The following is an 11,255-nucleotide window of genomic DNA, read 5'->3' as shown; positions in this document are numbered from 1 at the left end:
GCATCAGCAGGAAGCCTGCTCCAGCTGGCAGCAGTGAGTAACAAGTCAATTCCACAAGGTCTGGGAAACTTGTCAGGAGTCTTTTTAATAAGCAACAATGAAAAGTTGAAGAAATAATTTATGTTCTAGGTAACAAAACAGTTTAAGTAAAAGAAATGCTTCTTGAAAAACTTCTGGGTTTTGCATAATTTGCAAATCTGAACATATAATACAGCAGCAATAATTTGAGGAAAAAATACATATATGAAATTTTGCATTTTAAGTTCAGTGTAACAGACAACTAAATAAAAAATTAACAACCAGAACCAACTGCCCCCAAGAAATGAAAATATCAATGAGAGACAAATTTCCGCAAGTTTATGAACTGTATGTAATTCAGTCATTAGATCAAGTCCAAGCTTTTCGTAGCAAACATGCAAAAACCACCAAAGTAGATGTGAAACCACCACACTCATTACTATCATTTTATTTTTAGGAAAAGCACCAGACAGTTGCATGCAGAGCCAAACCAACAAACTCAGAACATTCATCCTTCAATACTATCACTGTTTCAAATAATTAAATAAAAAAGAATCCAAGTGCATTCAAGTACGTGCCCACCCAATTTCAGTTACACCAATCTTTAGGTAAATCCCTGATTCCATTTGTTCATTATAAAAGAATGAGAAACTGTGTTGAATTTAAAGAGACTACAATGGAATGTGAATTGGCAGTGGAGCAAATCAATGATGTTCCTATCTCACCATTGTCATAGGAAATAAGGGCTGAGGGAAACTGGGATTTGTGTTATCAAATACAGACACCTGAAGTGTCACCTAATAAAGAAATGAATGCCACCAGTGTGTGCCAGGTTCAAAGCAAGGGCTCGTTTGTTAGCACTGTGAGCTTTCAGCTGGGAGTTCTCAGAATGTGGATGATGCCCAATAACTTGCAGTCCTCGAACGAATCCCAAATGCAGCCCATACCCACTAGAGCCTAAGGCAAGGTATTTTTGTGCAGCAGTAAAAACAGACTCCAACTGCAGCAATTCCAAAGCTGCTGTGTTAAATTAAAACAAAACCCAGGAGCAAGTCCTCCTTTGCAAAGCTTTTAACTCAGATGAGAGCACCAGTCCCAGCCCACAAACCCCTGACTCTGGCTATCACTGCCAAAAATCTTGGTACCAGAATGAGATGCTGCACTGCCTCTGCATTTCAGTCTCTGTCCCCTGACAATCTGAGACAGAAGGGTTGTGCTTGTGCTTTTCATTTCTTCCCTGTGTGGGGACAGCAGGCAGGGGACCAACAAGATCTTGGTTTAAGCGGGTATCAAAACATTTTTAGAGCAATGTGTCTAAACACATTTTTATTAATAATTAGTAACACCCCCATACTGAAGCTGGTGAGGGTGTAATCACTTACAGGGTCTAACCCAAACCTGTCCAGCTCAAGAGTGATGCAAGATGCTTCTGGCAAGCTTTGGAACAGACCTTCAACAAGGCATCTTCTCAATAAAAGAAGAGTTAAAAAAGCCTCTTTAAATCCATTTTTAAAGGTAACTGACACTATCTAAGAAATTAATAACCATACCTGCAAAATTAAAATGGGAAAGGGATTTTGAGTGACACACAGTTATTTTAACACTTCAGTGCATGTAACAAAAGCTGCATACAAAAGACCATTTCAATCTGTAATATTTCTGTCTGGAGTACAGACCGTGGCCCCTAGTAACACACCTAAGCAATTCACATGTCCAGATAATGATTCCCAAAAGTTACAGCCTTGCAGAGTAACAATTAACAGCTAGAACTATCTGTTTCTTTTATTTTCCCAACATTAGTTTCTTTATGCAGTGGCTTGCTTTTTTCTTCTTTCACTTTGTTCTGGTTCAGGGCATTTTCAGACATTTGATCCCCACTGGTGGACACAGGATCTAAAACTACCACAGATTCTGTCTCCTTTTCGCTGCTAGAAGCTTTTCTTGTCAATTCTGTGTGACTAGTTGATCTAGAAGAAAAAGAATAAATATATAAATACAAATGACAGTTCACATATGCAGAAGAGCATAAAAACACAGAAAAGCATTTCTATTAGTAGCACATATGACCAAGACAGGTCTGCTAAGCTAATAAATAGATTTATGGATTTAACAGCTGTTATGTACAGATAGCAGTGCACAAAATGCAACAGTCACATTCCGAACCCCTCCTGGATCATTTGTTAAGCCAGGCATGGAAGACGAAAGATGAACTCACAAGGCACTGAAAAATGGCTTCTCCACACCTCCATCCCAGAGCCACCTGCCTGGGGGCTGCACTGCATGACTGAGACACAGCGTAACCAGGTGTTCCCTTGGCTGCTGCTGGTCTCCCTGGGAGCAAGTGCTGATGATTTCTGGAAATTCACCTACTGGCTTTGCTGAACTATCAAGGGTGTTTGACCCACGCTCTGTGCTGCAGAAATGGAGTTACACCACCATAGTTTGCAGTGCAGGGATTCGTGTGGATAAAAAGCCTCTGAGCAGGGAGGAAGGAAAGGTCAGAGACACCTGGGTTATTTGTCAAAGCTGGCATCAGCCTATAAACACTAAAGGCACTTGTGTGTATTCAGAAGCTTTGTACTGGTGTTGAAAACACGCAGGCAAATCCTTAGATTAGCTGGAATGCACCAGCAGAGAACACGGCAAACACCGGGACTGCTCGACCTGAACAAGTGGCACATTGGGGTGTTCCCATTGCCACCTTAACCCTGCTGGGTGGGCACACAGAGAGCCTGAGAGCACAGGCTTGTGCCTCCTGCACCCTGCATTCCAGAGCCTGAGTCCCAGAGCCTGAGTCCCAGAGCCCGATCCTTCCAGAGCCCGAGCTCCTCAGAGCCTGATCGCCCAGAGGTTGAGCTCCCAAAGCCTCATCCCCCAGAGCCTGAGCCCCCAAAGCCTGAGCCCCCCAGAGCCTGAGCCCCCCAAAGCCTGAGCCCAGAGCTTGAGCCCCCCTGAGTCTGAGCCCCCCACAGCCTGATCCCCCAGAGCTACCAGCCCAGGGGCTGTGGGCTCGGAGCTGGGCAGGCTCAGGGATGGCAGCTGCACTGCACTGGCCCATCCTTAGGCTCGGCCTTACAGGCCACTATGGATGCACAGCCCACACCCACAGAGTCCAAACTGGGCAGGTGCTGAAATCCCTCAAGCTGGCAAGGTCCTACATGCACTGTAGGCTTGTCCAGAGCCTTTTTTTTTCCTCTCTGCTTTTCCTTTTTATTCCTCTAAATTTTCATGATTATTTTTAAGGAACAATCTTCCATTCTGGTAAGGTAACACCCTTGAGAGGAAAAGGTAGACTAACTGGAGGCCAGAGAAGAAATTCAGCTACAGGATCCATCTGCCGTGAACTGCCCTTTATTGTGACAGTCTTTGTCCTAAAGAAAATGACAAAGAAGAAAGAGGTCCCCCCACTCAACAATTAGAACACTGGGTGGGGACTGCACCAGCTCCCACCTGATGGGGAGAGAGTAAATGAACAGGTTAAAACCAAAAAATAATCACAGAAACAACAGTTGCTGCACTTTCCATTTCAGAAAGAATTTACTCAGCTTGCTGCTGCAGCACTGGATAGAACAAATGAAATTCCCTGTTCAAGCTTTAATTACAAGAATTGTCTCTAACATTAGAATTTTGGTATAAGTTAATTAATGCAGAAATTGTCACTAATAGATACAGTTTCAGACTCATTTGATTATCATCAGAAGCTAGTGATTTCAAAAGGAAAATAATGCTTATTTTATGCAAAAGTTGTCAATCATTCCAGAAAAATACAAGGTGGGGTATTTTGAACGTTACAGCAAATTAAACTTTTTAAAGCAGTGTAACCAGAAGAGGGTTATTTTAAAAAGTGCTACTTTTGAAAAGCTGATTGCCCAACACTATAAAAATGGTCAAAGCCATAAATGCCAAGTTCATTTTTATTTCACTTTGGAGGTAACTATCTTTCAAATCCCAACAGCTGGACTATTTAATACAATCTGGTGAATCAAAGTATAATTCTTCACTGGGCTCACAGTGGGGAGTCTGCATTAGTGTATGGCAGCATTCCAACAACTGATGCACAGCCAAACGCTCTGAAGTCTGTTTCATTTATAACAAAAATGGATAAAATGGCAATCATATTTACCACCTTCAAAGGACAGAAAAATGAAAGATGTCGATATAAAGTAGTTTAATGGAGAAAACCGGTGATTAAATCAGTGTTTGCAGCATAAAAATAAGAATTACTATCCGACTTTGTTGTACCAGTATTGCCTTCTTCAAATCCTTCACACTGGTGCAGCAGCAGCCTGACAATGCTGCTGTTACAGCTGAGGCATTGTTAAAAATTATTAACCCTATTTATCAGTTATTCACAGCTTACTTTCAACAGTTTGCCAAGAGCAGAATGTTTCAGTGTGAAGAATGAACATAATTTTGGTGCTCCTTTTCAAAAACAGCATCTACTCGTACAAATAAAGCTGGGAAAAGCAACGAGCAAAGACAGAGTTTGCCACAGTTCTGGAAAACTCAATTTTGTCCAGTCAAGGTATTTGCATTTCGTTCTGTGCAAAGCTCTTCCTTCAATGAGATTGTTAATGCTGTTACCAATATTCTTGTTATTTGTCCAGCTATATATTTAAACCAGAAATTGAGACCCTAGCTCTATTGTACTCATTCACACACAGTTGCTCACAATTCTGCATGCATTTTTTTATGATTAAACACATCAAATATGCACCGTGAAATATGGATTTAGATGATAAATGCATTTGAGATTAATTCTATGGGATATGCAACATTCCATGCTTTGTTATGTAAGATTATCAGAAGCAATCTGTTCTGTTTATACAGTTACAGAACCTACAGAAGGTGTAAATACTAAAGGGTTACTAAAGCCTGTGATGTAGCACCGCTGTGACCTTTGCATAAAATTTACAGTAGGAGTACAAAAGGACAAACTAAGGATCAGATTGTCAACTGAGACTTGGATTTTCTTTGTTTCCTTTGGTAATATTAGACTCTTGGTAATATTAGAATTATTTAACCTGGGTTGGTGTTCTATTCATGAAATCATTGTAAAATCATTGTAATATGTATCCATTAGAAAACAGAATTTTATGTCAGTATTCATTGAGAATAAAAGCAAAAACTGCATATATGTCTATTATTTCAGAATTCTTAACAAGGTAGGAGAATAAACCAGAAGAGCACAGGCTAATACTGAGCAACAGTAAAAACACACCAATTCCAAGTTTTGAAAGGCTGAGATGAACAAAGAGTTCCATCACAGCACTACCAGTATTTGTCCAGCAGTGAGTACAGGGAATATAAACAGAGACACTGGTGAATTAGCCCTCTGTTCCCTACTGAAGTACCAGTGCTACCTGCAAGACCAGACATCTGTGAAGGAAGTGCAAGAAACCTTCTCCATTTCAGAACCCCCCTGCTAAACCCAGCTGAGTACAAAGGTGGTCAGCACAGCAGCCAGCAGGACAGAACTGCAGACAATCTTTAGCATGGAGATTGTTCCCTCTTTCAGGTGCTTCTTTTGAAAAAGCTCAAAAAGATCAGAAAATTTACTTAAAGGAACAATCTTGGAGAGTTTCTGCCTGCACTGAGAGGGCACACGAAGAGTACAAGCTAAGAAAAATGCCTCAGTAGCTTTTAAAACAGTTAAAACTGAGGAGACCTCCAACTTCCAGAACATCCCATTGTTTTCTTCATCTGTTGTTTAAACTAAATTTCCCATGTTCAAGCTGCACTGGAAAACCTTTGCAGTTCATTCCAGCTGAGGCTGAGCTGCTCCCTGCAGAGCTGGTAGATGATTTGGGGTACTAAGATTACAGCTGGGAGAGGGAGGACAAATCCTTTAATTGTATAAAATCATCAGATTAAGACTAACCCTCTCTATAGTGCACTCTGTCAGCAGAGAACTCTGCACCCCAGAAACACAATGTTTACCAAGTGCTGAAAAAAAAAACCTCACCAAACAACCAAAAACCCGGGGGCAGAGCCAGACACACCTTTCCCTTCTGTGCCTACACACTGCAGGGGGTCACGGAAACTCGCTTTGCTGCCAAGAAAAGTGAATTGTCACCTCTTCTATGCAATTGCCCCAGAATTACACTCATGCTGGGTTAAATACTGGGGAAGAGATCTGCAGAGGAAGTTACCTGCACACTGAGGTGAGGCCTCAGTTTCTCTACAGGACACACATTACTGACGTTTCCCTTCTAAGCACCACCTCAGCAAAATTTCACACATTCCAAACCATCTCCTTGCACTGAAATAACACCTCACCTAGGGGTTCTAAACTCAGGTTTTCTATAGCACGCTCTACATTAAAATCTAGGTGAAGAAAAAAGAATAAACCCTGCCCTGCAAGAGACACCTGGCAATTATGAGGCATGCAGTGCTCCCCTGTGATGGGAAAGGTTTGCTCAGCTGCTGCAAACAGATTAAGAAGTCACACCTTGGTTAGATTTCAAGGAATTGCAAATGATTCCATCCTTCAACCTCAGGTGGGAATAAGGAGAAGAGGATTTCTCATGCAGGGTAGCCAGTCCAGGCAGGGCACTGTTTGTCCAGTTAACACAGGCTCCTTCAGGGAATGGAGTGGTGCAACAGGAGCAGAGTGTGGAGGGAAGCAGCCCCTGCTGCAGAGCTCAGGGTGATTCACTGTGTGGCCCCCCAGGACATCCAAAACCATGGATGGATCACATGGCCTGGTTTAGCTTCACTCATGCAATGAATCCAGGATGCACTAAGGGCACTCCAGATTACAAATCAAAGCATAGCAAATGCAGACAATAGTGAGATTTGCTTCAGAAGTGTTCTGCTCATCCAAACTAAGCTGCTTGCAGGGCAGCCCAGAAAACTGCCTAATTACAGAGCTGAGTTGTCAGACCTGCTGGCCAGATGAACTCCCCTCTGCTGCCTGCTCCCAAGGAGCCCTGCTTCCAACAGTGCTTTCACACCTCAGAGTCTGGAGGCTGCTTCTACCAACCTCTGCTGTACACAGCACCCAGGAGAGAGAAGAAAAAGAAAAGCAAAGCAATTGCTCTGTAACGTGGTGTGAGGCCTGCAGGTTATCCCTGCTCCTCCTGCCAGCCTGGCCACACAAGGGTAGGAGAGCCCCAGCACCTCCTCTCTCGCTGGAAATCCATCCCCAAGGATGAGTGTTCCCAATTAAGCAGGTTTACACCAGTGACTCGGTGCAAGGAAGCCCTGCAGCACTAAGGACTCTGGCCCACCACATTTGTTTTAATGCTTTAAACAGATAAATTAAAGTGAAATGTGTCTTTCGGGATGTCACTGAATAGGCAAGCTGAGAAATAAACTGAGCTTCACATATGCTTTTATAACACATAACAACTGTGACTGTCAACACAAGATCCTTTCCACAGTCAATTCACCACGCATTCTGCAAGACCTTGGGGCCTGCAATTATTTCATTTCCTTTCTTGTAAATGCAATTTCCACTCAGTTTGGTGGAATAAAGGTATACAAAAGGTGGCAGGAGTTGCTTGTATTTTCTGGTTTGTTCAAAATCACAGAAATCCACAAACTACAAACACAATTTTCAGGAACAACCTCACCTTTCTGTCAAGGGTAGGCGTTCAAGAAAATGCAATGGCATTATTCATACCTAAACAACTGCGGAAAATATCGTCATCTTTCTGATTAAATTAAAATGAAGATAATTTTTCTTCTAAGGATACTTAAATGAAATAAAAGGGGAAAATATATATGATTGAAAATGGCATTCTGCTTTTAATTCTCTGTGGGAATTAAATACAACTGTAGAGCACAAAAGGAAATTGGGTTCTTTATCCACTCAAAAATAAGTGATGAAAGTACCTGCATAAGAGTGAAGCATCAGTTCATAAAAAACAGATGCAAACTGAATATTCAGCTCATTTGTCATGACTTCCTCCTCTGAACAAAGCAATGGAGACTTGCTAGAATTGGTACTGGTGGTATTTTCTAACTGACAGAGCAGGAAATCAGAAGTTTAATTAGCCATAACTACATTGTTTTGCCAATCTGATTTGTCTCATGTCTCTCCTTTTCTTGAAATGACAAACTGACAAGCAACCTGGCAAAGCAACAGAAGTAAGTGCACAGCCTTATTGCAAAAGGAGCCTGGTATTGTTGGAGAACAAACCAATCCTCCAGGGAATCTGAAATAAATATTGCTGAAGTAGGTTTAACTCTGATGCTGGTTTCAGGTCTTCAATTTGCTGTAATGAAAGATTCTGCTGCCCATCTGTGCAAACACAGCACTTTTTTTAAAAAAAAAAACTTGAGATTTCAAGGTAATTCAAAATTTTTACCAACAAATTTTTAAGAGTAATAGTCAGGAGTTGTTTTGGTTCAACAGAAACTGCCCTGCACACCAGCATATAGACCAAAATGACTCACATGATTGTGTTTTTTAAAGTATTTGCCAGAACTACTTTTAATCAAGAGTTAACAATATAACTATCATCCCTCTTCAGGGATAAAAAACTCTTAACCTTGTTATTCTTCAAAATCTCTTGAGGGTTTCTTTTTGGCAGAGAAAATGAACGCTTTTTTTGAAGAATGTTCACAGGTATTAGAGGAAAAGAACTTTACTAAAGAGAATTTAATTTCTCCTTTCACACGAGATTGCAAATTATTTGGGGAGTCAGTGGTAAACAGCTGCAGACTGTACATGTATCTTGTTAACCAAAACTGATATTAAATCACTTTCCAAACACCCCAGCTAAACGCATCTTGTACTACAATATATCTAGAAATCCATATTCTACTTACTGTAAAGTAGGCTTGGAGCCTGTAGCACCCTTAGGCTGGTTGGGGACAGGACCTGAGTTGGGTACTTTGGAAGTGAAATCTGTCTCCACATCTTTCTTGTTCAGTGCTGCCTGTGGGGCGCTGGCTCCTGAACCCAGCACAGGCAGAGACTTTGATTCTGATGTGGCCAAGATTCCAGTGGGACCTAAAATCCAAAGAAAGTTTAATGCTTCTGTTACCCAGACTGGCCTAGAAACAACACAAGAGCAGAGCAGAATTCAAGCTAACTGCAGAAATCAAAATGGAATTTTAACGAACAGCATCCAGTGCAAGAGAATATCAAAATACTGCATTTGCAGCTCCTGCTCTCCCCACTGAGGTTTTTCCTTTCTTGTGCCACAGGCAGCACTTGCTGTGTTGATCCTCCTGCCTTCTGGGGGGGTAAGTCCTGCTGCCCACACAGCCCTACCCAGGCACAGCTTTGTGCTCTCCCAGCCTGACTGCAGAGAAATCTGCTCTTAATCCTGAGGAGTCAGGGAGCTGTCTGCAAAGTCCAAGACAAAACTACAGTGACATTCAAACCAGCCACACCTGCACCAACTATGGCATGGACTTACACTTGCACAAATTGTGTTTGTAGCCAAGTAGAACATCAACAGTTTCTTACAGAAGATGACAGAAAAGAACAGCATAAAAACTGGAGACACCTGGTCTGCAGAGGAGGTTAATTCAAATCACCTGTCCTAAATCTCATTTCTCTGGCTAGGACTACTTTCAAGAGTATTTTCACAAGAGGTTCAAGCAGTAACTCCAGCAATAACATCTGAGCTCTCCAGGATGGAAAGAGCAATCTGAGTGTATGTGTCTGTGTGTGCAGAAAATCCTGACAACAGCATCTCTTGGCGAAAATGGGATGAAAAGCAATAGGTGAGACAGGGAAGGGAGTTACTGTAGAAGAAGGTCAAGTTCTTCATAATGGCTGCAATGGCAGTGGTCTGGAAGAGAATGTAAAGCTTCAGGAGTCCCTTAATGCAGGGAGAGGAAGAGGACTCCTGAAGTGCAGCACTCACTGCCGCTGTCCTGGTCAGTGGTCACTTTCCGGCGCCGCAGGACTCGTTCCAGCTCTGTTTCACCACTGTCTGTCTCAAGGGACTTCAAGCTTCGGGAACTGGTGGATTTATTCAGTGTTTCCTACAGCAAGAGAAAGGCACGTGAAACTCTCTGAGGACAGATTATGCCAAGCAGCTCATGTGCACAACTTCAGAATCTTCCACACTGCAGTTCCAGAGCAGCGTGCCAAGCTCTCCCATGGGTACAACAGGAGCAGCTGGGATCCACTCACCATCCCACCCTTACCTGGATTCATGATGTAGGGATAAACCACACTCACTACACATTAGGAGGTTGGTATCAGGCTGAAAAGAGATGCCCTGGCCCTGCCACTGATGAACAAATTCTGATGTTTGAGGGAAACTCCCAACTTCCTCCATCTTAACACGTGAAGGATCTTAAGACACTGCTAGGGAGTTACTATGCCCATAATTAACCTCTTTTAACAAAAAGCAAAAGATTCATCTTTTACTGCTCCAGTGGGTTTTATATTTTAGCATGGTCCTGCATTGTGCATCCTGGTGTATACATGTACCTGCAGAAGTCAGTATTTATCAGCTACAACTGCAGCATATTATAGCCTATAATGTAGCTGATCTGCCATTAACCTGACCCTATGTCTTTATACTTCAAGGTTTCTCTTTTACACAGAGTTAGATCTCAAGCTGAAACAGTTTTTTATACATATAGAACATAAATAAATGCTATTACTGCCTTATGCCAAGTCTAGCATGTGGTATCAGTGAAGCTGCAAGTCCAGGAGCACTTTTCTTAAAGTGGGAGAAAAAGAGACTTTAAGCCATGCCTGAAACCTCACAAACTTGCCTACAGGAATTTAAACATGCATTTAGTGCTTACTGCATGCATTTCCCAACTAACAACAATCAGTTGTTGGATCACAACCTACTTGATTGTAAAATTTGCCCAAAATGCTTATAATGCAACTGGAAATTTGGTACCCATATACTATTTAATTCTCCCTCTGAGTCTTCCCATAAATCTTGTTTATTCAGCCTTCCTAAACATGTCAGACTCATACAGCATTTTTCCAGACCATAAATAACAATCTCTTGACATATTTTGTTCATAAACACATAACTTTTGACCAGAAATACCCAAGGAAAAAGGAAATAGGCCTGCAAGTTGCAAAAGCTGTGCTATTTTCAGGAGCCCTGCAAAGAAGCTCTTAATTCTTCACTCCTGCCTAAAAGTTAAAAAATTTTCTTTCAAAACAATTTGGAATTTAACTGAGCAGGTTATTCATTAGTAGTATGCTCCAGATCTGTACAAATGTACGTGTACAAAAGCAACTTAAAAAAGGGAGTCACTCAAACTGGAATTTGCACCACATATATGTGTTTTGTTTGTAA

General features: G+C 41.8%; 1 protein-coding gene across 3 annotated transcripts in view; it reads right to left on the bottom strand.

Moving 5' to 3' along the window:
- Positions 1-59: 59 nt before the first annotated feature.
- Positions 60-11,255, bottom strand: part of SHTN1 (shootin 1) — a 54,758-nt gene continuing 43,562 nt past the window's right edge. For all 3 annotated transcript variants that reach the window (XM_053984050.1, XM_053984051.1, XM_053984052.1), the window contains 3 exons: positions 9,846-9,966; positions 8,797-8,980; positions 60-1,985 (listed from right to left, as the gene is read on the bottom strand). In XM_053984050.1, coding sequence (XP_053840025.1) covers positions 1,775-1,985; positions 8,797-8,980; positions 9,846-9,966 — 516 coding nt within the window. In that variant the 3' untranslated portion in view covers positions 60-1,774. The remainder of the gene's footprint in view (positions 1,986-8,796; positions 8,981-9,845; positions 9,967-11,255) is intronic.

This window comes from Vidua macroura, chromosome 8, assembly GCF_024509145.1.
Source record: "Vidua macroura isolate BioBank_ID:100142 chromosome 8, ASM2450914v1, whole genome shotgun sequence".
Classification (NCBI taxonomy): domain Eukaryota; kingdom Metazoa; phylum Chordata; class Aves; order Passeriformes; family Viduidae; genus Vidua; species Vidua macroura.
This window is presented reverse-complemented; position numbering and strand designations above follow the sequence as displayed.